The 27,431-nt window shown below is 54.0% G+C and overlaps 3 protein-coding genes and 2 long non-coding RNA genes across 5 annotated transcripts in view; 2 read left to right on the plus strand and 3 right to left on the minus strand.

Annotated features, from left to right (window-relative positions):
• Positions 1–5,492: 5,492 nt before the first annotated feature.
• LOC137850041 (erythroblast NAD(P)(+)--arginine ADP-ribosyltransferase-like) lies at positions 5,493–6,267 on the minus strand. Its single transcript, XM_068670275.1, has 2 exons — positions 5,562–6,267; positions 5,493–5,512 (listed from the first exon to the last, which is right to left on the minus strand). Exons 1-2 carry the CDS (start codon positions 6,265–6,267, stop codon positions 5,493–5,495), a joined length of 726 nt encoding a protein of 241 aa, XP_068526376.1.
• A 2,043-nt stretch (positions 6,268–8,310) lies between these two features.
• The window catches only part of LOC137856291 (uncharacterized), a 95,432-nt gene continuing 76,311 nt past the window's right edge, over positions 8,311–27,431 (plus strand). Inside the window, exons 1-2 of the long non-coding RNA XR_011096352.1 lie at positions 8,311–8,427; positions 20,935–22,769. This is a non-coding gene — a long non-coding RNA (uncharacterized lncRNA). The remainder of the gene's footprint in view (positions 8,428–20,934; positions 22,770–27,431) is intronic.
• LOC137856036 (erythroblast NAD(P)(+)--arginine ADP-ribosyltransferase-like) lies at positions 18,422–20,416 on the plus strand. The gene is given in 4 exon segments (XM_068680928.1): positions 18,422–18,979; positions 18,982–19,584; positions 19,984–20,022; positions 20,110–20,416. Coding segments are annotated over 4 exon segments (900 nt in total). The 5' UTR covers positions 18,422–18,804; the 3' UTR covers positions 20,193–20,416.
• LOC137856332 (uncharacterized) lies at positions 20,786–21,221 on the minus strand. The gene is made up of 2 exons (XR_011096386.1): positions 21,079–21,221; positions 20,786–21,019 (listed from the first exon to the last, which is right to left on the minus strand). It is a non-coding gene; the product is annotated as an uncharacterized lncRNA (long non-coding RNA).
• On the minus strand, positions 24,681–26,592 carry LOC137856205 (erythroblast NAD(P)(+)--arginine ADP-ribosyltransferase-like). The gene is made up of 2 exons (XM_068681324.1): positions 26,065–26,592; positions 24,681–25,796 (listed from the first exon to the last, which is right to left on the minus strand). The coding sequence occupies exon 2, from the start codon at positions 25,645–25,647 to the stop codon at positions 25,096–25,098; it is 552 nt and encodes a 183-aa protein (XP_068537425.1). The 5' UTR covers positions 25,648–25,796; positions 26,065–26,592; the 3' UTR covers positions 24,681–25,095.

Genomic DNA, 27,431 nt, shown 5'->3' on the forward strand with positions numbered 1-27,431 from the left:
GGATCCCCAGGTCCTTCTCCACAGAGCTCCTCTCCAGCAGGTCATCCCCCAGCCTATACTGATAACATTCAGTTGTTCCTTCCCAGGTGCAGGACTCTATACTTGGTCTTGTTAAACCTTACTTGGTTTCTCCCTGCTCATCTCTCCAGCCTGTCCAGGTCTCACTGAATGGCAGCACAACATTCTGGTGTGTCAGCCACTCCTCCCAGCCTTGTATCATCGCTGTACTTTTTGAGGGTGGACACTATTCCTTAGTCAAGGTCATCGAAGAAGGTGTTGAACAAGACCGGACCTGGCCCTGACCGCTGGGGAACACCGTTAGTCGCAGGTCTCCAGCCAGACTCTGTGCTCTGATCACCACCTTCTGAGCTCAGCCAGTCAGCCACTTCTCAACCCACCTTACTGTCCACTCCTCTGTCCCACACTTTCTCGGTTTTGTTACCAAGATGTTGTGGGAGACAGTACCAGAAGCCTTGCTGAAGTCACAGAATCACAGAATCACAGAATTTCTAGGTTGGAAGAGACCTCAAGATCATCGAGTCCAACCTCTAACCTAACACTAACAGTCCCCACTAAACCATAGCCCTAAGCTCTACATCTAAACGTCTTTTGAAGACTTCCAGTGATGGTGACTCCACCACCACCCTGGGCAGCCTGTTCCACTGCCTCACAACCCTTTTAGTAAAGAAGCTCTTCCTAACATCTAACCTAAACCTCCCCTGGCACAACTTTAGCCCATTCCCCCTCATCCTGTCACCAGGCACGTGGGAGAACAGGCCAACTCCCACCTCGCTACAGCCTCCTTTAAGGTATCTGTAGAGAGCAATAAGGTCACCCCTGAGCCTCCTCTTCTCCAGGCTGAACAAGCCCAGCTCCTTCAGCTGCTCCTCGTAGGACTTGTTCTCCAGGCCCCTCACCAGCTTCGTTGCCCTTCTCTGGACTCGCTCAAGCACCTCCATGTCCTTCTTGTAGCGAGGGGCCCAAAACTGAACACAGTACTCGAGGTGCGGCCTCACCAGAGCCGAGTACAGGGGGACGATCACCTCCCTAGCCCTGCTGGTCACACTGCTTCTGATACAAGCCAGGATGCCGTTGGCCTTCTTGGCCACCTGAGCACACTGCTGGCTCATCTTCAGCCGACTATCCACCAATATTCCCAGGTATTTCTCTGCCTGGCAGCTTTCCGACCACTCATCTCCCAGCCTGTAGCTCTGCTTGGGGTTGTTGTGCCCCAGGTGCAGGACCCGGCACTTGGCCTTGTTGAACTTCATGCAGTTGGCCTCAGCCCATCGGTGCAGCCTATCCAGATCCTCCTGCAGAGCCTTCCTACCCTCGAGCAGATCGACACACGCACCTAACTTGGTGTCATCTGCAAACTTACTGAGGGTGCACTCAATGCCCTCGTCAAGATCATTGATGAAGATATTAAAGAGGACTGGCCCCAGCACCGAGCCCTGGGGGACGCCACTAGTGACCGGCCTCCAACTGGACTTGACTCCATTCACCACAACACTTTGGGACCGGCTATCCAGCCAATTTTTAACCCAACGAAGTGTACACCAGTCAAAGCCATGAGCAGCCAGTTTCTTGAGGAGAAAGTTGTGTGAAACCGTGTTAAAAGCCTTGCTGAAGTCAAGGTAGACCACATCCACAGCCTTTCCCTCATCCACCAAGCACGTCACTTTGTCATAGAAGGAGATCAGGTTCGTCAAGCAGGACCTGCCTTTCATTACCCCATGCTGACTGGGCCTGATCGCCTGCTTGCCCTGCAAGTGCCGCGTGATGACTCTCAAGAGGATCTGCTCCATGAGCTTCCCTGGCACTGAGGTCAAACTGACAGGCCTGTAGTTTCCTGGGCCTGCCCTCCGGCCCTTCTTTTAGATGGGCGTCACGTTTGCTAGCCGCCAGTCAACTGGGACCTCCCCCGATAACCAGGACTGCTGATAAATGGTGGAAAGCGGCTTGGCCAGCTCCTCTGCCAGTTCTCTCAAAGTAGAGGATCTTTCGCATGTTGGTGTGGAACTGACTGGGCTCCATTTTGTGGCCACTGCCCCTTGTCCTGTCCCCACAAACCACTGAAAGAGGTTGGCCAAATCCCTCTGTCTCCCACCTGAGGAGGTATTTATACACATTGATGAGATCCCCTCTCAGTCCTCTCTTCTCCAGGCTGCACAGCCCCAGGTCTCTCAGCCTCTCCTCACAGGGAAGATGCTCCAGGCCCCGGATCATCCTTGTGGCCCTCCGCTGGACTCTTTCCAGGAGATCCCAGTCTTTCTTGTACCGGGGAGCCCAGAACTGGACCCAGTACTCCAGGTGAGGCCTGACCAGGGCAGAGCAGAGGGGGAGGATCACCTCCCTCGACCTGCTGGCCACGCTCATTTTAATGCCCGCCAGGATCCCCTTGGCCCTCTTGGCCACCAGGGCACACTGCTGCCTCATGGACAACCTGTCACCCACCAGGACCCCCAGGTTCTTCTCCTCAGAGCTCCTCTCCAGCAGGTCATCCCCCAGCCTGTACTGATACCTGCGGAGATGTGAGTTGCTAGGACAAACAATCACAAAGGGGTTTTGTCGGATAAAACTGCTGCTGCAGTTTCCAGCAGCAGTCCCCCAGACACAGAAACGAAATTTATGAATGTCAATGCTTTCATTTATGAAAATAAATAACATAATTTTCATTTATAAAAATAAATGTGTTTTCATTTATGAAAACATTGACAAAAACTGGCCCCAAAACAGAGCCCCGAGGAACCCCACGAGTAACTGGCCGTCAGCCTGATGTAACCCCATTTACTAGCACCCTTGGAGCCTGACCCACCAGCCAGTTGTTCACCCAGCACATTAGGAACCTGTCTAGCTGTGTGCTGCACATTTAGTCCTGAGGGAAACTTTGAGAAACCATATCAAACGCTTTGCCGAAATACAAAACGATTTCATCAGCTGCCATCCGTTGGTCAACTATGTGGGTAACTTTGTCATGAAAGGAAATTAAGTTCGTTAAGCGGGGCCTTCCCCTCATGAACCCTCTGCTTGCTATGACCAGGGACTGCCTTGTCCCTCAGGTGCTTTTCAATAACTCCTGGGATAATTTTCTCCATGATTTTACCAGGCACTGAAATGAGACTGACAGGTCTGTCGTTACCAGGGTCTTCTTTCTCGCTCTTGCTGAAGACTGGAACCACATTTGCCATCTTCCAATAGACCGGGATCTCTCTGGATTCCCAAGACCATTGGAAAGTAATTGAGAGAGGTTTTTCCTCCCAGACAACAGATATGTGTATTGGGGCCCTGCTTCCCAAGATGTGGCTGACCTTGCTTGCTGATGGGCAGTAGAGAGTAACTGCTTTCTCTTTGCTTCCGTGTGGATTGGCTTTTCTTTTTCTTTTTCTTTTTCTTTTTCTTTTTCTTTTTCTTTTTCTTTTTCTTTTTCTTTTTCTTTTTCTTTTTCTTTTTCTTTTTCTTTTTCTTTTTCTTTTTCTTTTTCTTTTTCTTTTTCTTTATCTTTTTCTTTTTCTTTTTCTTTTTCATTTCAATTTTCCTTCTCTCAACCCCTTAGCCTTTTTCTTTGTGTCATCCTTTCTGCCTCCCCTCTGTCTCTAAGGAGCAATGAGAGAGCAGTTGTGGTTTTAGTTAGACATCGATGTGAAACCACGGCAGCCTTTTGGCATCCATTGAGAGGCTCAGGGGGTGGAGATAACAAGAAATTTGACCAGAGTGCTTCAGAGGAGCTTACAATGATCATATTTGTCGAACATATCTGTTGATTTGCTGCCCACAATGTTGTCTGGTTTGCTCTTAATATCTTTCAGCGTGATCCTGCGTGATCCTGTGCCGTGTTCTCTCTTTTGCTATTTATCATACCCGAGGGCTTGTTAAAAGCTGTGTGCATATGTGTTTTTTTTTTTTTTCAGTTTGCTGTTCTGTAAATCTGTATTGGCAAGGTCTTGGTAGCGCGGTGCTGCTGAGGTGGCCTCTGCGAGAAGGTCAGTGCAGCAGGAGGGCAGGAGGTGCTCCATGAACCAGAGCACAAGTTCCCCTGCGGCCTGTGCAGGGAGAGGCCCCTGGTGGAGCAGGCTGTCCCCCTGCACCCATGGGTCCCACACGGAGCAGATCTCCACGCTGCAGCTCCCCCGTGGGTGGAGGAGCCCCCGCTGGAGCAGGTGGATGGGGTCTGGAGGAGGCTGCGGCCCATGGAGAGCCCCCGCAGGAGCAGGCCCCGGGCCGCAGCTGCAGCCATGGTGAGGAGCCCACGCGGAGCAGGGGTCTGGGGGGAGCTGCCAGCACCCATGGGGGCCCTGTGCTGGAGCAGTTTGGGACTGGGGGATAGACCCCGTGGGACGGAGCCGTGTGGGAGCAGTTCTTGAAGCCCCTGAAGGATCAGCTGGGGAAGGACGGCATCCATGGGAGGGACCCCACGGGGAGCAGGGGCACAGAGGGACCGTGAGGGGCGGCGGGGATGAAGCGTCAGGGACTGACCGCAGCCCCCATTGCCCGTTCCCCTGCACTGCTCGGGGGGAGGAGGTGGAAGAGGTGGATGGGGCGACGGTGTGTTTGGTTTGCTTTTAGTTTCTAACTGCTCTAGCTTGTTAGTAATAGGCAATAAATGATACTCATCTTCCTACTCTGAGTCTGTTTTGCTTGTTACGATAATGGTTGAGCGATCTCCCTGTCCTTCTCTCAACCTCTCCTCCCTGTGGGGCTGCCACTGCCCCCGGCCCCTCCGGGCACTGTCGCCACCAGTCCCGCAGCCGGCCCTAGGCCCGGCGCCGGCGGCAGCGCCGTGTTGTGGGCTGATCCCCGCAGGGCTGTTCTCTCGGGCACGCTGTGCTTGGCTCTGCCGTTCCCTCAAGCCTTCGGGCCTCGCACTGGGCACCAGAAGGCCTGCTGTGCTTGAAGCTACAGGCAGCTCAGCACCGCACAGCCGCTCGCTCCCCTCCTCCCCAGCAGGGCTGGGGAGAGAAGGGACACTTGGATCTGGCTGCAGGAGCTGGCACTGAGCTCACTCGCACACACAGAGGCCTCGCCAGGAGCTGGCACGTAGGCCTCTCAGCACGCGGACACATGGGAAAGGCTGCGAGTGTGCAAAGAGAAAAGCTTTAATGAGAGAAATGCGACGATAGGACACACAAACACTGACCGGCCCTTTTATACCCCAAACCTAACCCCTCAGCAGGCCCTCCTGCTCCTCCTTCTCTACACACCCCCATGCCTCCGCACAGCAGCTCCACGTTATTTCAAGCTCCCCAGGCTCCCCAAGCTCTTCAAGCTCCCCACCTCCCCGAGCTCCCCACCTCCCCGAGCTCCCCACACGGAGGTGTTGCCTTCACCACGAGGCTCCCCTTCCCCTCACAGAGCCGGTGGCACGGGGCCCCCGTTCCTCTGCAGCCATGGCTGGAGGAGCACGGGGAGCACGGCAGCGCCTGCCCAGGGCTGTGCCCTGTCCCCAGCCATCTCCCGGGGGCACTCACCCTGCTGGCTGCCCTTACCCTTCACTAGCACACAGTTGTAGTTGCTGCGCACGCCATGGGAGCGGAGATGGATGTGGGTTCCGTCTCTGTCACGGGTGAATTTGGTGACCCTGAAGACCTCATAGGGTGGGATGAGGACTTCTTTCTCCTCAGGGTAGAAGGAGAAGTTCCAGATGGGAACACCATGGCAGGTGCACAATTTGAATAAAGTGTTCTGGCCAAATCTCTTGGTAGCTTTCTTATGGAGGGAGGCAGAGGCGAACTGGCCGAATCGGACAGTCTGGTTGATCTGGGCCGTAAAGCGGATGCCCCTGACACCGCGGTAGACGTTGTAGCATCTGCGGCCCTGGGCTTTCTGCAGGGTGTGCAGGGCCTCGGTCAGGAGGAAATGCATTGTCTTGAAGGGGAAAGATTGGAGGTAGTAATCGCGGGAGCGCCCACCCTCACGCACAGATGCGTTGAACTTGCGGTACAGACTTGTAGGGTAAGTGTACGCCAGCACGGCCACCGCGTACTCCCACCGCAGCACCTGCGGGTGGTTGGAGTTCCGCAACTTCTCATTTGCTTTTCTCCAGGTTTCAGCATAGGTGTGGTTTTCGAACTCGGTGCGGTTCACCATTTTAAGCTTCTTTTCCATCTTGCGTCTGCAGCCCAGGTACCGGTCATCGAAGGAGTTCTGGGCCATGTCCATTGCCACCTCCCTGATGGGGCCGGGGTCTTGCTCACGGGTGCTGCTGGCGGCCAAGGTGCCAGCCAAGGTGCCGGCCAGCAGCACCCAGCCCAGGCCGAGGTGCTCCATGTGCAGGAAGCTCCGGGGGTCCAGCCACGAGCGGGGATGCCCCAGGCAGCGCAGGACCCGGTCCTCTGCAACCGGCTGAGCTCAGCCGCTGAGTGCAGCAGTACAGGGCACGGGCGTCTGCTAGGGGGAGAGCGCAGGGTCGGAGAAGGCTGCAGGGAGAAGCAGAGCAGATGCATCAGGGGCACCTCCAAAGCCGCCCATGGCCCCCCTGGCACCAGAGGGAAGCACCCGCAGTGTGTGTCCCCAGCCACGGCCACCTGGGTCTTCCCCACCCCGATACCGGCCCGGACTCCAGCCCAACTACTTGCATCAAACACCGCAGACACCTGGGTTCCCCCGTGCAGCCCTGACATCCTCTGAGGCCGCAGCATTTGTGCCAGGAGGAGCCCTGGTGCTGCAGTGAGATGTTACCTCTGCTCTGTTGCATGCAGGACCCACGGCTCGGTGCTGTTGCAGGGTGCGTGGAGCTGGCTGCTCTGCCTTTTTATAGCAACCCCCAGACAGTTTGTGTGCCAGCCCCCCATGACCACCCAGTTGCTGCTGGGCTGTTGCAAAAGGCTGCAGGGAAACCAACAGGAAATCACCTTTTATCAGTTGCCCATGCTCTAGGGTGTGCATGTGTGGGTCCCAATCCCTTGGGTGCTGAGAGGTGAGGCGCAGGCTCTGCAGCCCTCAGTGCAGAGGGGCTCCTGCAGGATCAGACACTGGCCTGTCCTGGTTTTGGCTGGGATAGAGTTGCTTTTCATCACCGTAGCTGGTGTGGGGCTTTGGTTTTAGGATGAGAATGGTGCTGATAACACACTGCTGGCTTAGATGCTGCTGAGCAGTGCTGACACAGCCAAGGACTTCTGTGCTGCTCACACTGTGGCGGGGTTGGCTGAGGGGCTGCCATTGCTCAGGGACAGGCTGGGCATGGGTCAGAGGGTGGTGAGCAATCGTTTTGTGCATCACTTTTTTCAGTTTTCTTGCTTGCTCATTTTCTGTCTTTCTTTCTCATTAAACTGTCTTTCTCTCAGCCTGCCAGTCTGTGCACTTTTCCTCTTGTCAGCTCTCTCCCCTTCCCCCGGTGGGGAGGTGACTGAGGAGGTGGCTGTGAGGTGCTGAGCTCTCTGCTGCATTCCACCACAGCGCTGCTTTTAGCACCTAGTGTGAGGCCGGAAGGTACCTGAGATACTGTGAGAGATCAGCAGACCTGAGCAGACAATGCTCGATGGGACAAACTGGTTTAGAATTTGTGCTCATGGTGCGTTTGTTTAGCAAACCCTGGTCCAATGCTGATTTATTTGCTCTCCAGGTTGCTTTGTGTAAGCCCTCTCCTGCTGCGTATGCTCCCCGTGCTGCCATCAGCACCTCCGAGGGCTGCTTGAAGGCTGCTGGGGGCAGCTGGCTGTGCCTTCCCCAGCCTGGTGTGCGGGGGGTGTGCGGCTGCATTCACCAGCAAACTTTGGGCTGCACCAACCAGCCAGTACATGGGCCAAGTGCATGGGCCAAGCCCCAGCATGTTGCAGTGATTTGTGTCTCTTTGGAATTGCCAGGGTGATGACACACCTTTTTGAAGCATTCTGCCTGGTTTTTAGGATTCTGCAGTTTTTCAGGGGTGAATATCCAAAGCAGTGGAGGTGCCCACTGCTCTAGATGCCTGGTAAAGGACAAGGACCGCTCTCTCACTCCCCCTCCTTAGATCAGGAGGGGAAGAAGTAAAGCAAAGAACAACTCACGGGTTGAGATAAGGATAATTTAATTAAAGGGAAATAATAATAATAATAATTAAAGATTATTAGGAACTAAACAATTTAACTAAAGGGGAAAAAAAAAAGGACAGGGGAAAAGGTAGGGGTAAAGGAAAAAAAAAAGGGAGGAAAACAAAGAAATAAAACAAATGAAGGCTATGTGGAAGTGCAGAGGAAAGAAATTACTCTCTACTTCCCACAAATGAGCGATGCTTGACCACGTCCTTGAAGCAGGGCCTCAACGCACGGAGCCGGTGTTCGGGAGGAGGACCGACGTTTTCCCAACGAGAGCCCACCCCTCCCTCTTCTTCCTGTTCCCACCTTTTATTGCTGAGTGTGACACCACATGGTATGGAACGTCCCTTTGGTTGGTTTAGGTCAGCTGCCCTGGGGATGTTTCTTTCTCACTTTTTGCCCACCCCCTAGGAGGGTTAGAGAGAGACCCGATGCTGTGCCAGCACTGCTCAGCAGCAGACACAACCCTGGTGTGATCCCACTGCTGTTCCAGCTCCAAGTGCAGAGCACAGCACTGCTTGGGCTGCTGCAGGGGAAGTTAACATCCCAGCCAGACCCAGTACAACCTCCACCCCTTATTCCATAACATTTGTGTCACACTCAGATCCCCCACACTTTAGCATACAAGTATTCTCATCATTATTCCTTGTCCTTTAACAGGACAAGGATTTAACAGGGCAGGATTGATAGGCAGGTGTATCTTTTCATTCCATAGGTCTTTCTTGGAAAATGTTCATAAGAACTGTTGATGATTAGGTGTTCCTCTGCCAAAGTGGCCACTCAGGGCAGGTGGAGTTGGAGGTCTGGACGCCAGCACCAGCTTCGCTCAAGTCCTTGTTGCACTGCCCAGCTCTTTGCAAAGTTGGCCTGTCACTGATCCTACAGCGTCTTCCTACAACATCTAACTTAGATTACAGATTAGTTTTCTCTCAAGGTCAAGTCTCCTTGAGGCACACACTTGATATCCCCATTCTTTTGCATGACCCAGCAGGTATACTCCGGTCCTTGGGCGAAGACAATCCCACGAGTGGGTTTGCCTTTTCCCGAGGCAGGAGCAACCCACACTGCCTTCCCCATCCACCTTCCTACATGCACTACGGACACTTCAGCTCCTTTTACTGTGTGTAGGGGTTTTGTTTCGGCAGGACCAGCACGGCTGTCAGACCCCCTATTGTTAACTAGCCAAGTGGCTTCTGGTAGATTTATGTCCCCTTGTTTCCAAGTCCCAGCCCCCAATGCTCGTAACATAGTCTTTAACAGTCCATTGTACCTCTCAACCTTCCCAGAAGCTTGTGGGTGATAAGGGATGTGGTATACCCACTCAACACCATGCCTCTTTGCCCAGGAGGTAACAAGATTGTTTCGGAAATGACTCACGTTGTCAGACTCAATTCTCTCTGGTGTACCATGATGCCACAATACTTGTCTTTCCAGGCCCAAGATAGTGTTTCGGTCTGTGGCAAAGTTTATGGGATATGTTTCCAGCCACCCAGTAGTTGCTTCCACCATGGTGAGTATGTGCCGTTTGCCTTGGCGAGTTTTTGGGAGTGGTCCAATATAGTCAATTTGCCAGGCCTCACCATATTGAAACCCTGTCCACAGGGTAGCAGCCCAGATAGGTTTACCTCTGCGCTGCCAGTTGCTCTCTTTCCATTGCTGCAGCCACCCCCACAGAGCATTTGCCACCATCCATGAGTCAGTGTAAAGTTACAATGCTGGCCATTTTTCTCTTTTGGCGATATCTAGGGCTAGTTGTAGGGCTTTTACTTCTGCGTACTGACTCGACTCACCTTCCCCTTCCATGGCCTCCACAACTCGTCGTGTGGGACTCCACACAGCAGCTTTCCACGATGGCTCCCTACCTCACGGCAGGATCCGTCAGTGAACAACACATACTGCTTTCTGCCTTCTGGCAACTCATTGTATGGTGGTGCCTCTTCAGCACGGGTTGCCTCTTCTGTTGGCACTCTGAAATCTCTGCCTTCTTGCCAGTCCATAATCTCTTCCAGGATTCCTGGGCGATTGGGTTTTCCCATTCGAGCCCGCTGTGTAATTAACGCTATCCACTTACTCCATGTAGCATCAGTTGCATGGTGTGTAGTGGGAATTTTCTCTTTGAACATCCAATGTAACACAGGTAGCCGCGGTGCCAAGAGGAGCTGTGCCTCTGTACCCACAACTTCTGAAGCAGCTCGAACACCCTCATTTGCTGTGAGTATTTCTTTTTCAGTTGGGGGGTAATTGGCTTCTGATCCTTGGTAGCCCCGGCTTCAGAAACCCAGAGGTCGACCTCGAATTTCTTCTGGGGTTTTCTGCCAGAGGCTCCAGGTGAGCCCATGCTCCCCAGCTGCAGTGTAAAATATGTTTTGCACAGATGGTCCAGAATGGACATGCCCAAGGTCTACTGAACGAGCAATTTCTTGTTTGAGTTGTTCAAAGGCCTGTTGTTGCTCAGGGCCCCACTCAAAATAGTTTCTCTTTCGAGTCACTCGATATAGAGGACTCACAAGCTGACTATAGCCTGGCACATGCATTCTGCAGAATCCCACGAGGCCTAGGAAAGCTTGCGTTTCTTTTTTGCTAGTTGGCAGAGACATTGCCATTATTTTATTGATCACATCCATCGGAATGTGGCGATGTCCATCCTGCCATTTTACCCCCAAGAACTGGATTTCCTGTGCAGGCCCCATGACCTTACTCTGCTCAATGCAAAATCAGCTTTCAGGAGAATTTCAATTACTTTCCTCCCTTTCCCCATAATTTCTTCATCTGTGTTGCCCCACACGAGGATGTCATCAACGTACTGCAGGTGCTCAGGAGCTCCCCTTTGTTCCAGTGCAGACTGGATCAGTCCATGGCAAATGGTAGGGCTGTGTTTCCACCCCTGGGGCAGCCGATTCCAGGTGTATTGGATGCCCCTCCAAGGGAAAGCGAACTGTGGCCTGCATGCTGCTGCCAAAGGGATGGAGAAAAATGCATTAGCAATATCAGTTCTGGCGTACCACTTGGCTGCATTTGACTCTAGTTCATACTGGAGTTCCAGCATGTCCGGCACTGCAGCACTCAGCGGTGGCGTGACTTCATTCAGGGCTCGATAGCCCACTGTTAGCCTCCACTCACCATTAGACTTTCGTACTGGCCATATAGGACTATTAAAGGGTGAGCGAGTCTTGCTGATCACTCCTTGACTCTCCAGACGGTGAATCAACTCATGGATGGGAATCAGGGAGTCTCGGTTGGTGCGATATTGCCGTCGGTGCACCGTTGTAGTAGCAATTGGTATCTGTTGTTCTTCAACCTTCAACAATCCTACAACAGAAGGGTCTTCTGAAAGGCCAGGCAGGGTAGACAGCTGCCTAATCTTCTCTGTGCTCAAAGCAGCTATGCCAAAAGCCCTTAGGAGCCCCTCTTCTTGCTGCTGTATTTCCTTTCAGTTCATGTACCCGAGCAGCTGGGGTTGAGGTAGGTACACCATCCCATTTCCTCATATCCTCCCCACGGTCACTCAAATAAAACCACAAGGTGCCACGTGGTGTGCGTCTTGGGTACTCTCTCTCTTGAGCAGGCAAATGTTGATTCTTAGTGGCTGAAGCATCACTCCATCTAGATGAGGGGAAATATGGGGAATATGCTCGTTCTACGAGGTGGTCAAGTCTTTCAGACAGTTTCTCCACAGCTGAGACACAGGACTGTAGCAGAGCAGAGAGGTTGTCTTCATATTTTTGAAGCTGGCAGGACATATCACACATTGTTGGTCCCATCCCCTCATCCCAGTTAATTACTGCCAGGGTACTGGCATGTGCTGATGGTGCACTCCGCACAAATTTACGCCACATGGATGTTGTGCACTGGACTTCATCAGGGTCTTGAGGTGTCTGGGCATTGTCCAAATCACTGAAAATCATCTCCCGCACAGCTAATTCCTGCAGATGCTGGAGACCTTTATCCATAGTTGTCCACTTGCCTACGTGATATACAATATCTTCCTTATGGGGATATCTTCCTTTCACAGCTGCCAGAAGTCGTCTCCAGAGGCTGAGGGCCTGTGCTCCTCTCCTAATTACTTAGTCCATTTCTCTAGAGAGGGATCCCAGCTGCTTGGCTTCATTGCCTTCTAATTGTTGGCTATTGGCCCCAGCATCCCGGCATCGAAGCAGCCAGGTGAGGATGTGTTCACCTGGGCATCGGCCATAATCCTTTTGTATTTCTCGCAACTCACTCAGGGATAGGGATCGAGTGATTTCTGATTCCTTTATGATTTTCATCTCTTCTTCCTGCTGTTTTTGTGATGGCTCTGCTTTAGAGGTGCCTGCCATTTCCCCTTCTCCCTCCTCCTTAGGAGAGGCTTCTTCCCTTACTAAACGAGCTGACCTCCGTTTCCATTGTTTTGACTTGATTATGGGGGTGACTGATACCATAGTCGGTTGGTCCTCTGGGTCAGCCACAGCGTGTGTTGTCTGGTCATCAGACTCAGAAACTTCCTCCCTCTCTGTAAGGTGCTGGATGATGTTAAGTAGTGTTTGATAGGAGTAAGCCAGGACCCAGCACAATGCTGCAAGCTGTCGTTCTCCGGCATTATCAGGGTCAGGACATAAAACTCTCAAACATTCTACCAGGTTTTTAGGATTTTGCACTTGCTCAGGGGTGAAGTTCAAAACTATTGGAGGAGACACCCGTGACAAGGATCTGCCAACATCGTCCCACACACCTTGCCACTCGCCACAAGACTGTTTCAAGACAGATTCCCAGGTCAGCTTTCTAAACAATTGACTCATCTTAGAGAGAAGAGGAAACCCGTTATTCAGAATTAGAAATAGCAATACATGGGTTACACGTGGCTGTTCAAAATACTCCCAAACTGTGGTAATTAGCCCACTGTGAAAGAAGGAAAAGGTACTGTTAGAAATGGCTCAATCTTCAAAATAGGATTAAATAAAAAATAGGATTTATTAAAAGAATAGAGGTAAGCAAACAGCGCTGGGTGCACCGGGAGCCTCCGCTCCACCAGGACGCACACCAGTTACATCAAGTGGCTGATTTTTATGCTCCTAGACTAATACATATTCATTACTACTTCTAAAAAAACAGGTTATTATAATTAGCTTCCAGTGTCCAGTCCCTCCTACTGGAGCATGTGCATCAGTCTCCGGTGGTCCCTCTGGGGGTCTCTAGGGGTTTTTCATGCTGAAGACTCGTAGTCTTCCTCTCCAAGTTTTTTTTTTTTTGTCCTTCCCTTTGTACTCCTTTGGCACCGTATCAAGTTTATAGAACATCCCCTGCAGGTCTTGTCTCCCAGCCATCCTTCAGCTTCTTTTTTCTTCTTCTTAATCTCTTGGCCACCTGGCCAGATATCAGAGTCTTGCATGGAATCCCATAACAGTCACTAGTTGTTATCAGTTGTTCTGAAACCCCCAGATATCAAAGACTTCATACAAACACAAATAGCTTTCTTATTGACACTTCATGAGTAATTAAAACATTCCTCACCAGCCATTCACAGGGACAGTCACACCTATAGCAGTGTTAAGTTAATCTCGAAGAAGACAAAAAAAAGGCTGTAACTGTTAGAAATAGGAGTCCGGAATAACAAAAGCAAACAGGTTCATAAATTAGAGGAGTATTTTCTGAAGACTTGATAAATTGACTAGAATGAGGGGGAGACTGGGACACACTGCATCTGTGGTTCAAGAACTAAATTGCCAGTGCAGGGCCCAGAGGCAGACAGGATTCAAACAGAATTGTTCTTTATGGACACGAATTGTTAAAACATTCCTCACAGTACCATTCCTAATATTACTAATAAACTGGTATCCAGATGAGGAAAGGAAGGCAGTGTAGTTCTGAATATTCTCTGAAAGATAGTTTCCATGAGACCCACATGATAGCAGTGCAGGGCCTGAATGCCAGATTAAACTCAAGGCCAGTGCTTGGCAGCACAGCGAATTCAAAAAAATGAACACAGATTGTAGCACTTTGTCGGATCGGATATATAGGAGAAAGGAGACCATGACACGGATTGCATGACATATGATCAAACAAGCCAGTATTAACAGGACACTGAACATGGTGACTAGCAAGTAAGTGTGTTAGTTGTACGTGCTTTGATCAATTCTATTCTTATCTCAACCCTTTGAGCCCCACCTTGGGTGCCAAAAAGGACTGTGGTGGTTTTACCGTGCTGGGTAGCTAAACACCACAACCGCTCTCTCACTTCCCCTCCTTAGATCAGGAGGGGGAGAAGTAAAGCAAAGAACAACTCACGGGTTGAGATAAGGATAATTTAATTAAAGGGAAATAATAATAATAATTAAAGAAAGATTATTATGAACTAAACAATTTAACTAAAGGAAAAAAAAAAAGGAAAGGGGAAAAGGGAAGGGAAAAGAAAAAAAAAGGAGGAAAACAAAGAAATAAAACAAATGAAGGCTATGTGGAAGTACAGAGGAAAGAAATTACTCTCTACTTCCCACAAATGAGCGGTGCTTGACCACGTCCTTGAAGCAGGGCCTCAACGCGCGGAGACGGTGTTCGGGAGGAGGACCGACGTTTTCCTAATGAGAGCCCTCCCCTCCCCTCTTCTTCCTGTTCCCACCTTTTATTGCTGAGTGTGACACCACATGGTATGGAACATCCCTTTTTTTGGTTTAGGTCAGCTGCCCTGGGGATGTTTTTCTTCTCATTTTTTGCCCACCCCCTAGGAGGGTTAGAGAGAGACCCGATGCTGTGTCAGCACTGCTCAGCAGCAGACACAACCCTGCTGTGATCCCACTGCTGTTCCAGCTCCAAGTGCAGAGCACAGCACTGCTTGGGCTGCTGCAGGGGAAGTTAACATCCCAGCCAGACCACATCCTTGCCACACTCCCTGCCACTTATAACCATCCTGCCTCGGGACAGGGGTCTGAGTGGCATTCCTAAGTAGTTGTTTAACCTTAAACAAAACCTGAAGTGCATTCAGGAGACATTACAATAAGAACATGCTGGTCTGAACATCCCAAGGACATTCAGATTTTGAGGAGCTACTGTAAGTAGCCTGGGGGAGAAAGGGCAGGTGAAGGAGAAAGGGGGAGTCAACAGGTGGGGAAAACATCTTCCCTTGTCCCCTTCACAGACTGTCTCCCTGAAAAGAAAAGGTAAATGACGTAATTATTGCTAGTTTCTGAGATATGGTTTCCAAAGTACGGAAGTGATGGCAATGCTGAGTACAAATACCAGATTACAGAATCCCATGTTAGGAATGTTTTAACAATTCGTGTCCATAAAGAACAATTCTGTTTGAATCCTGTCTGCCTCTGGGCCCTGCACTGGCAATTTAATTCTTGAACCACAGATGCAGTGTGTCCCAGTCTCCCCCTCATTCTAGTCAATTTATCAAGTCTTCAGAAAATACTCCTCAAATTTATGAATTCCGGACTTATATTTCTAACATTTACAGCCTTTTTTCTGTCTTCCTCGAGATTAACTTAACACTGCTATAGGTGTGACTGTCCCTGTGAATGGCTGGTGAGGAACGTTTTAATTACTGGTGAAGTGTCAATAAGAAAGCTATTTGTGTTTGTATGAAGTCTTTGATGTCTGGGGGTTTCAGAACAACTGATAACAACTAGTGACTGTTATGGGATACTATGCAAGCCTCTGATATCTGGCCAGGTGGCCAAGAGATTAAGAAGAAGAAAAAAGAAGCTGAAGGATGGCTGGGAGACAAGACCTGCAGGGGATGTTCTATAAACTTGATACGGTGCCAAGGGAGTACAACGGGGAAGGACGAGAAAAAAACTTGGAGAGGAAGACTACGAGCCTTCAGCATGCAAGACCCCTAGAGACCCCCAGAGGGACCACCGGAGACTGATGCGCATGCTCCAGTAGGAGGGACTGGACCCTGGAAGCTAATTATAATAACCTGTTTTTTTAGAAGTAGTAATGAATATGTATTAGTCTAGGAGCATAAAAATCAGCTGCTTGATGTAACTGGTGTGCGTCCTGGGGGAGCGGAGGCTCCCGGTGCACCCAGCGCTGTTTGCTTACCTCTATTCTTTTAATAAATCCTATTTTTTTATTTAATCTTATTTTGAAGAATGAGCCATTTCTAACACCCAAATCCATCTAGGTTGGAAGATCACCCAGCCCAACCTCTGACCTAACACTAACCAGTCCTCCACTATCCCATATCACTGAGCTCTACACCTAAATGTCTTTTAAAGACCTCCAGGGATGGTGACTCCACCACTTCCCTGGGCAGCCTGTTCCAATGCCTCACAACCCCTTCTGTAAAGAAGTTCTTCCTAATATCCAACCTAAAACTCCCCTGGCACAACTTAAGCCCATTCCCCCTCGTCCTGTCACCAGGCACATGGGAGAACAGGCCAACCCCCACCTCGCTACAGCCTCCTTTAAGGTACCTGTAGTCTCATCCTTTAAGGTACCTATCAGTCTCATGACCAGTAATTCTATCATATCATAAGCCAGTGCTACACAGTAAGCAGCAAACTAACCTTAAACCAGCCCCCCAGAACAATAAACAGCACAACAGGGAACACATACAGTAAGTAATGTGCTATATAACGGAATTCAGAAAACAGGCACAGCAGACCTCAGATCAAAACAAAACAAAACAAAACAAAAACAAACAAACAAACAAACAAAACAGCACTATTAAGCTGAAATAATGGTTACAATAATTTTCTTTTAACATGCTCTCATCACATCTGTCACTATCTCAGCTCTTCGGGCCCCATGTTGGGTGTCAAAAGAACTGTTGTGGTTTAACCAGCACCACACAGACGCTCTTCCTCCCCACAGTGGGATGGGGGAGAGAATCGAGAAAAACAAAAAGACAAAAAAAAAGTAAAAGCTTGTGAGTTGAGATAAAGACAGTTTAATAGGACAGAAAAGAAAAAATAAGAAGAATAATCAAAATGGTAGTAAGAATAATAACACGTACAAAGCAAGCGATGCACAATGCAATTGCTCACCACCTGCTGATGGATGCCCAGCTTATCCCTGGGCAGCCTGCGCCCCCACCCCAGCTAGCCACCCCTGGGCCTGTCCCCTCCCAGCTCCTTCTGCACCCCCAGCCTGCCCGCTGGCAGGACAGAGCGGGAAGCTGAGACGTCCTTGGCTTACTGTGAGCACTGCTCTGCAACAATTAAAACATCAGTGTGATATCAAGAGTAGTCTTATCCTAAATCCCAAACACAGCACCATATCAGCTATGGTCTGCAGCCAAGGGAAGCACCTTCCCCGTGTGAGCTGGGGGCTCATGCACTCACCCCTCATCCACAGACCCCCTGGGGGCACCAGTACAGACCCCCTGTACGCCTGATGCCCTAGCCCAGCCCAAAACCCCTGCTGCTGGCTGCTTGGTGCCTAAACCTAAAGTTTGCTGGTGAATGCACCGGCACACCCCACGCACACCAGGCTGGGGAAGGCACAGCCAGCTGCCCCCAGCAGCCTTCAAGCAGCCCTCGGAGGTGCTGATGGCAGCACGGGGAGCATACGCAGCAGGAGAGGGCTTACACAAAGCAACCTGGAGAGCAAATAAATCAGCATTGCAACCGGGGGCTGCTAAACAAACGCACCATGAGCACAAATTCTAAACCAGTTTGTCCCATCGAGCATTGTCTGCTCAGGTCTGCTGATCTCTCACAGTATCTCAGGTACCTTCCGGCCTCACACTAGGTGCTAAAAGCAGCGCTGTGGTGGAATGCAGCAGAGAGCTCAGCACCGCACAGCCACCTCCTCAGTCACCTCCCCACCGGGGGAAGGGGAGAGAGCTGACAAGAGGAAAAGTGCACAGACTGGCAGGCTGAGAGAAAGAGAGTTTAATGAGAAAGAAAGACAGAAAATGAGCAAGCAAGAAAACTGAAGAAAGTGATGCACAAAACGATTCCTCACCACCCTCTGACCCATGCCCAGCCTGTCCCTGAGCAATGGCAGCCCCTCAGCCAACCCCGCCACAGTGTGAGCAGCACAGAAGTCCTTGGCTCTGTGTCAGCACTGCTCAGCAGCATCTAAGCCAGCAGTGTGTTATCAGCACCATTCTCATCCTAAAACCAAAGCCCCACACCAGCTACGGTGATGAAAAGCAACTCGATCCCAGACAAAACCAGGACAGGCCAGTGTCTGATCCTGCAGGAGCCCCTCTGCACTGAGGGCTGCAGAGCCTGCGCCTCACCTCTCAGCACCCAAGGGACTGGGACCCACACACGCGTGCACTAGAGCGTGGGAAACTGCTAAAAGGCGATTTCCTTTTGGTTTCCCGGCAGCCTTTTGCAACAGCCCAGCAGCAACTGGGTGGTCATGGGGGGCTGGAACACAAACTGTCTGGGGCTCCACGCACCCTGCAGCAGCACCGAGCCGTGGGTCCTGCATGCAACAGAGCAGAGGTAACACTCACTGCAGCACCAGGGCTCCTCCTGGCACAAATGCTGCGGCCTCAGAGGATGTCGGGGCTGCACGGGGGAACCCAGGTGTCTGCGGTGTTTGATGCAAGTAGTTGGGCTGGAGTCCGGGCCGGTATCGGGGTGGGGAAGACCCAGGTGGCCGTGGCTGGGGACACACACTGCGGGTGCTTCCCTCTGGTGCCAGGGGGGCCATGGGCGGCTTTGGAGGTGCCCCTGATGCATCTGCTCCGCTTCTCCCTGCAGCCTTCTCCGACCCTGCGCTCTCCCCCTAGCAGACGCCCGTGCCCTGTACTGCTGCACTCAGCGGCTGAGCTCAGCCGGTTGCAGAGGACCGGGTCCTGCGCTGCCTGGGGCATCCCCGCTCGTGGCTGGACCCCCGGAGCTTCCTGCACATGGAGCACCTCGGCCTGGGCTGGGTGCTGCTGGCCGGCACCTTGGCTGGCACCTTGGCCGCCAGCAGCACCCGTGAGCAAGACCTCGGTCCCATAAAGAAGTTGGCAATGGGCATGGCCCAGAACTCCTTCGATGACCGGTACCAGGACTGCAGGTGCGAGATGGAAGAGTAGCTTAAAAGGTGAAGCGCACTGAATTCAAAAATCGGCTCTATGCAGACACCTGGAGAGAAGCAAACGAGACGTGGCAGAACTCCATCGATCTGCAGGTGCTGCGGCGGGAGTACGCGGTGGCCGTGCTGGCCTACACTGCTGGTACAGGCCTGCACTGTGAGTTCAACGAGGCCGTGTGTGAGGGTGGGCGCTCTCGCAAGCACTACCTGGAATGCTTCCACTTCAAGACGCTGCATTTCCTCCTGACCGAGGCCCTGCACACTCTGCGGAAAGCCCAGGGTCACAGATGCTACAACGTCTACCGCGGCGTCAGGGGCATCCGCTTTACGGCCCAGCTCCACCAGACTGTCCGCTTCGGCCGGTTTGCCTCTGCCTCCCTCCATAAGAAAGCTACCGAGAGATTTGGCCAGGACACCTTATTCTTTGTGTACACCTGCTACGGTGTCCCCATCTGGAACTTCTCCTTCTACCCTAATGAGAAAGAAGTCCTCATCCCACCCTATGAGGTCTTCAAGGTCACCGATGTCACCAATAACTCCAGAACAAGCATCATTCATCTCAAATCCCATGGCATGTGCAGCACCTTCAACTGTACACTGGTGAATGGTAAGGGCAGGCAGCAGGGTGGGTGCCATCAGGAGATGGGCACAGCCCTGGGCAGGCGCCGCCGTGCTCCCCGCGCTCGTCCAGCCATGGCTGCAGAGGAACGGGGGCCCCGTGCCACCAGCTCTGTGAGGGGAAGGGGAGCCTCGTGGTGAAGGCAACACCTCCGTGTGGGGAGCTCGGGGAGGTGGGGAGCTCGGGGAACTTGGGGAGCTCGGGGAGGTGGGGAGCTCGCCTTCAGACCAGGTCTTCCCTGCGCATCCCTGCACGCTCCCAGCTGCTCTACCTTGGGGTTTGCGGTGGGGGCCCTCTGTGGCACGGCCAGGGCGGGGTGAGGGGCACAGAGTGGGGCGAGGGGCACAGAGCGGGGCAGAGCACAGATGTTGTTGGTCTCTTTGGCAGAGAAAATGTGGAAGGCCCGTCGATGTGTCCTCAGCTCAGGTAAGAGGCGAGCCCCCAGCCCCTTCCCACGGCCAGCACCGTGCTGGCACCCTCCGGCAGTCATTAACTCCCTGTTCCCCCCCCCAGGCACGAGCAGTCCCAGGGAACCCCCACACCTCTGGAGTCTCCTCTTGGCAGCCGCAGCCCTGGCAGCCGTGGGACGCCTCTAACCCAGCTATGCTGCTGCTGCACCTCCGCAAGGAAAACGGGGCAGAAACGTGAGAACACATTTAATGGACACTGTGGGATTTCGCTTTCCTCTGCCGGATGCTTTCTGCTGCAGCAGGAGCGGTGCCACCGGCCCCAGGATGCTCCGGTGGCCCTAGAACACCAGCAGAGGCTGGAGGAAGCCTTTTCCTGGCTTTTGCAGAGAAATAAAAGCACTGCTGGAGGATGGAGGCATCGAGGAGGGTTCCTGCGGCTCCCCGCAGCGGGGGCACTTTGCATGGGTGGCAGCCGGGGGTCTTCTCCAGCTCCCTCCCGGAGCACCCCGGAGAGCGCTGCCCCGGGTCCTGCGAGGTGGCACGGGGAGCACTGGGGGCTCCTCCTCTCTGGGGAGCCTCCACGGCGGCTCAGGAGCAGGGATTTGGCTGGCACCTCAGCCCCCAGTGCCCAGATTCGGGCTCTGCAGGCGGGACGGACGGGGGCTGCCCCACGGAGCAGCGCAGGGCACTCAGCCAGCTCTGGCGGCACCGTGGGCACCTCGCCTTCCTCCTCACCCCGCGGGTGTCCCCTGCCCCCCCAGCACACAGGTGACACCAGGCAGCCTCAATGCGCTTTAATGAATCCCTGCTGCCCCACAACCTGCTGCGGGCAGGTGCCGGGGGGCCAGGGGCACCAGGAGCCCCGCAGCGGGGCTGTGTCCGTCAGAGCAGGGCCGATGCCCTGGGGCTGGGCAAAGAGCCCCCACAGCAGCCTCCCGACCTGGGGGTGGGCAGGGTGAGAGCCCCCCGCTCCGCAGCCGGCCAGGGTCCAGCAAGGGCCGGGCTGGGGGCAGCTCTGGGCAGCGGGGGTTAGATAACTTACCCAACAGATGCCTGGATAATTGAGGACCACATGAGAACAGGGGGGTTTAGATAACTTACCCAGCAGATGCCTGGATAGTTGAGGACCACATGAGAACCAGCGCCCGGGATCACAAGGCTACTTCCACCTGCTTGTAGAAGGCCCCATCGACCTCCTCCTCCTCCTGATCTGGTGACCTGTAGCACACCCCCACAACAGTTTCCCCCATACCAGCCCACCCCTTAATCCTCACCCACAAGCTCTCCTCCTGTCCTTCACCCTCCCCCAGCTGGAGCTGGGTGCACTCTAATTGCTCCCTCACATAAAGGGCAACTCTTCCCCAGCCTGTCTCTCCTGAAGAGTTCGTAGCCCTCTGTGACTGCCTTCCAGCCGTGCGAGCTGTCCCACCACGTCTCAGTGATCACACCAAGATCGTGGCCCCCGACCCAACACAGATCTCGAGCTCCTCCTCTTTATTTCCCATGCTCTGTGCATTGGTGTACAGGCTCTTTAGGGAAGCAGCAGGTGCAGTTATCCCTGGGGGGATGCAAGAAGAAGATTCCGGATGGGGGATTGGGATCATTGCTTTCTCTGAGGAGCCCTCAAACAATGCCATCCTCGAACAAACCACTTGGAGGTTTTTCCCTACTATCTTCAACCTACTACCCCAGATTGCCTTCAGCTGGGGGGTGCGAAAGCCACAAAATCCCCCAAATACAGGCTCTCCATTACAAATACAGGTGTTTGTAATGACAATGGGGTTCACGGGTGCCCCCCCCAGCACCTTCCCCTTCCTCACAGCTGGCCCAGGGGATGCACCTGATGTTTGGGGGACCCCATTTTTGGGGGGGCCATGCTGCCTGTGCAGGCAGAGGGCACAGGGGCATGTGGGGTGTGCTGGCAGAGGGGCCCCATCTCTTGGGGGTGTGGGGGGCTGAAGGGGGTCCGGGAGCCAGCATGTGCATGGGGATGTAAATTCCAGGGGGGTTGGGGCAGCAACCCTTTGGGATGGGTCCATGGGGGCGTGCAGGGATCTGTGCCCCACTGGCTAGGGCTGGTTGGGGTGATTGGGGTCAGTGTGTGGAAGGATCAGTCCCAAAGCTGTTTTTTAGGGAGGGGGACCCCAGGCAGGTCCTGGCAGGGGCTGCAGCTGGGGCTGGTGGGGACCCCAGGACATCCCTTGGGCACGAAGGTGACGCCAGCCCGGGGAGGTGTTTGGGGTCGGGACCTATTTGTGTAGGGGAAGCGCCTGGCTGGGGCTCGTCCCAGTGGGTTCCCCACTTGGACCGGCCAGCATCGCCCTCCAAAGCGCGCCATGGGATGCCAGGAGCTTGGCGATGTGGGCTCATGGGTTTTCCTGGTGTTAAAAGTTGTCATTTTAGAACAGTGTCGGGCCACGCTTCGCTGGCGGGGAATTAAAGGAGATCCCAGTTCCTGAGGGCTTGCGTCTGCTTCTTCTCTGAGCGTGGTGCTCCTGGTGAGGGACAGCCTTCCCCTCAGTGGCTCTGCAGTGGCCAAAATTGCTTTGTGATGGGCTTTGGGGCTTATTTGGCACCGCAGCCCGATCTCACACCCAGGATGCTTTCTCCCCGGCCAGCCAGCACTGCTCCAACCTCGGGTACATGCTGCAAGCCCGGACGGAGGCACCTGGCTTCGCACCACTTACCCATGTGAGATATGTTCATCTAATTCGTGTCAGTATGGAACAATGCCAGGGCCGCACGGTATAATGCCCTGCCCTGGTCAGGCCTCACCTGGAGTACTGGGTCCAGTTCTGGGCTCCCCGGTACAAAAGACAGGGATCTCCTGGAAAGAGTCCAGCGGAGGGCCACAAAGATGAGACGGGGCCTGGAGCATCTTCCCTGTGAGGAGAGGCTGAGAGACCTGGGGCTGTGCAGCCTGGAGAAGAGAGGACTGAGAGGGGATCTCCTCAGAGTGTAAAAATACCTGAGGGGTGGGAGGCAGAGGGATTTGGCCAACCTCTTTCAGTGGTCTGTGGGGACAGGACAAGGGGCAATGGCCACAAAATGGAGCCCAGGCAGTTCTGCACCAACATGTGAAAGAACTTCTTCCCAGTGAGGGTGACGGAGCTCTGGGACAGGCTGCCCGGGGAGGCTGTGGGGTCTCCTTCTCTGGGGATATTCAGGGCCTGTCCCTGTCTGGACGCCTACCTGGGCAGCCTGCTCTAGGGAACTGCTTTGGCAGGGGGCTGGACCCGATGATCTCCTGAGGTCACCTCCAACCCCTCCATTTCCGTGATTCTGGGATTCTGGATCACAGCAGGGTTGTGTCTGCTGCTGAGCAGTGCTGGCACAGCATCGGGCCTCTCTCTAACCCTCCTAGGGGGTGGGCAAAAACTGAAAAAGGAACATCCCCAGGGCAGCTGACCTAAACCAACCAAAGGAACATTCCATACCATCTGGTGTCACACTCAGCAATAAAAGGTGGGAACAAGAAGAAGAGGGGAGTGGGAGTGGTGGGCTTTCATTGGGAAAACGTCGGTCCTCCTCCTCAACACCGGCTCCGTGCGTTGAGGCCCTGCTTCATGGACGTGGTCAAGCATCGCTCATTTGTGGGAAGTAGAGAGTAATTTCCGTCCTCTGTACTTCCACACAGCCTCTACTTGTTTTGCTTTCTTGAGTTGTTTTGTTGTCCCCCCCCCTTTTCCCCTCCCTTTTCCCCTTTCATTTTTTTTCCCTTTAGTTAAAATATTTTAGTAATAATAATAATCATTCCTTAATAATCATTTTTCCTTTTAATTAAATTATTTTTATCTCAACCTGCAAGTTGTTCTTTCCTTTACTTCTTTCCCTCCTCTTCTAAGAAGGGGGAGTGAGAGAGTGGTTGTGGTGGAGTTCAGCTGCCCAGCACGGCAATACCAGCGCACAGCCCCTGCTGGCTGCCATGTCCCCAGCGCTGTGGAGGCCCCCCTGGGTGAGGGCTCACCCCCTGCATGGAGCTGGGCCACTTCTGGGCTGGGAGCTGCTCCTTCTGCTCCTCAGCAGCTTGGGGAAGATGAGGACAGGGAGCTGCCAGGGGCTAGGTCACCCCAGACACCGTTGGGCCACTTCTACACAAAGCCAGGGCCACCTCTCCTCCCTCTGGGGCTGCCACTGCCCCCGGCCCCTCCGGGCACTGTCGCCACCAGTCCCGCAGCCGGCCCTAGGCCCGGCGCCGGCGGCAGCGCCGTGTTGTGGGCTGATCCCCGCAGGGCTGTTCTCTCGGGCACGCTGCGCTTGGCTCTGCCGTTCCCTCAAGCCTTCGGGCCTCGCACTGGGCACCAGAAGGCCTGCTGTGCTTGAAGCTACAGGCAGCTCAGCACCGCACAGCCGCTCGCTCCCCTCCTCCCCAGCAGGGCTGGGGAGAGAAGGGACACTTGGATCTGGCTGCAGGAGCTGGCACTGAGCTCACTCGCACACACAGAGGCCTCGCCAGGAGCTGGCACGTAGGCCTCTCAGCACGCGGACACATGGGAAAGGCTGCGAGTGTGCAAAGAGAAAAGCTTTAATGCGAGAAATGCGACGATAGGACACACAAACACTGACCGGCCCTTTTATACCCCAAACCTAACCCCTCAGCAGGCCCTCCTGCTCCTCCTTCTCTACACACCCCCATGCCTCCGCACAGCAGCTCCACGTTATTTCAAGCTCCCTGAGCTCCCCACACGGAGGTGTTGCCTTCACCACGAGGCTCCCCTTCCCCTCACAGAGCCGGTGGCACGGGGCCCCCGTTCCTCTGCAGCCATGGCTGGAGGAGCGCGGGGAGCACGGCGGCACCTGCCCAGGGCTGTGCCCTGTCCCCAGCCATCTCACGGTGGTACCCACCCTGCTGGCTGTCCGTACTATTCACCAGTGCACAGTTGTAGTTGCTGCGCGCACCAATGGAGCGGAGATGGATGTGGGTTTCGTTTGTGTAACGGGTGACATTGATGACCTTGAAGATCTCATAGGGTGGGATGAGGACTTCGCGCTGATCAGCGTAAAAGGACAAGTTCCTGACGATGGCACCATAGCAGGTGTACACAAAGAAGAAGGTGTCATTGCCAAATTGCTGGGCAGGATTCCTCCTTTAGGAGGCAGAGGCAAACTGGCCGAAGTGGACAGCCTGGTTGATCTGGGCCGTAAAGCGGATGCCCCTGACACCACGGTAGACGTTGTAGCATCTGCGGACCTGGGCATCCCTCAGGGTGTGCAGGGCCTCGCTCAGGAGGAAATGCAGCGTCTTGAAGTGGAAGGATTGGAGGTAGTAATCGCGGGAGCGCCCACCCTCACGTATGGCTGCATTGAGCTGGCGGTACAGGCCTGTGCCAGCAGTGTACGCCAGCACGGCCACCGCGTACTCCCGCCACAGCACCTGCGGTTGGATGGAGTTGCGCCATTGCGTCCACCACCTCTCCTCTGCTCTTCTCCAGGAGTCTGCATAGACCGGGTTTTGGAATTCAGTGCGGTTCACCTCCATCCTGTATGTGCAGCCCTGGTACTGGTCATCGAAGGAGTTCTGGGCCATGTCCATCGCCACCTCCCTGATGGGACCGAGGAATTGCTCACGGGTGCTGCTGGCGGCCAAGGTGCCAGCCAAGGTGCCGGCCAGCAGCACCCAGCCCAGGCCGAGGTGCTCCATGTGCAGGAAGCTCCGGGGGTCCAGCCACGAGCGGGGATGCCCCAGGCAGCGCAGGACCCGGTCCTCTGCAACCGGCTGAGCTCAGCCGCTGAGTGCAGCAGTACAGGGCACGGGCGTCTGCTAGGGGGAGAGCGCAGGGTCGGAGAAGGCTGCAGGGAGAAGCAGAGCAGATGCATCAGGGGCACCTCCAAAGCCGCCCATGGCCCCCCTGGCACCAGAGGGAAGCACCCGCAGTGTGTGTCCCCAGCCACGGCCACCTGGGTCTGGGTCTTCCCCACCCCGATACCGGCCCGGACTCCAGCCCAACTACTTGCATCAAACACCGCAGACACCTGGGTTCCCCCGTGCAGCCCCGACATCCTCTGAGGCCACAGCATTTGTGCCAGGAGGAGCCCTGGTGCTGCAGTGAGATGTTACCTCTGCTCTGTTGCATGCAGGACCCACGGCTCGGTGCTGCTGCAGGGTGCGTGGAGCCCCAGACAGTTTGTGTTCCAGCCCCCCATGACCACCCAGTTGCTGCTGGGCTGTTGCAAAAGGCTGCAGGGAAACCAACAGGAAATCTCCTTTTATCAGTTGCCCATGCTCTAGTGCATGCGTGTGTGGGTCCCAGTCCCTTGGGTGCTGAGAGGTGAGGCGCAGGCTCTGCAGCCCTCAGTGCAGAGGGGCTCCTGCAGGAGCAGACACTGGCTTGTCCTGGTTTTGTCTGGGATCGAGTTGCTTTTCATCACCGTAGCTGGTGTGGGGCTTTGGTTTTAGGATGAGAATGGTGCTGATAACACACTGCTGGCTTAGATGCTGCTGAGCAGTGCTGACACAGCCAAGGACTTCTGTGCTGCTCACACTGCCCTGGCAGCGGGCAGGCTGGGGGTGCAGCAGGAGCTGGGAGGGGACAGGCCCAGGACAGCTGACCCCAACTGGCCAAAGGGGTATTCCACACCATGTGGGGTCATGCTGGACAATACATAGGGGTAGCGCCCCTCCCACCCCCAATTCTCTCCCCCATCCCACTTGAGGAAAAAGCTGCTTGCCCGTTAAACCACAGCAGTCCTTCGATGTCCAGCACGGGGCCCAAAGGGTTGAGATAAGGACAGATCTGACCACAGCGTGTTAAAACAAAATTGTTGTTTAACAATTGTAATTTGTAAACCTTAGCTTCTCACACGGCTTGCTTAGAATGCAGAGGAACTCCCACTCGGACTGGGGAGGAGGAAGAAGACGAGGCAGGCTGCTCCAAAGTGGCGGGGCCATCAGAGGAACAGGAAGATGAAGAGGAAGGTATCATGAGAGCATCAGGAACTACCCAATGCCTATTCCAGCATGAGATAGGCGAAAAGATTTCAGTCGTTGTCCAGGTGAGCACCTTGTCACCTGGCTGCTCTGGTGCTGGGACAGCGGAGCCATGGTCTGCAATTAGAGGGCAGGGAAGCCAGGCAGCTGGGATCCCTCGCCAGGGAAGGGGGCATTCTGGAGTTGTCTTCTGTCAGGTGTGAAGGAAAGGTGTGCCAAGGAAGATCCCAGAATCCCAGAATCATGGAAGTGGAGGGGTTGGAGGTGACCTCAGGAGATCATCAGGTCCAACCCCCTGCCAAAGCAGTTTTCTAGAGCAGGCTGCCCAGGTAGGTGTCCAGACAGGGACAGGCCTTGAATATCCCCAGAGAAGGAGATCCCACAGCCTCCCTGGGCAGCCTGTCCCAGTGCTCCGTCACCCTCAGCGTGAAGAATCACAGAATCACAGAATTTCTAGGTTGGAAGAGACCTCAAGATCATCGAGTCCAACCTCTGAA

The sequence above is a fragment of the Anas acuta genome, chromosome 1 (genome assembly GCF_963932015.1).
Source record: "Anas acuta chromosome 1, bAnaAcu1.1, whole genome shotgun sequence".
Lineage (NCBI taxonomy): Eukaryota > Metazoa > Chordata > Aves > Anseriformes > Anatidae > Anas > Anas acuta.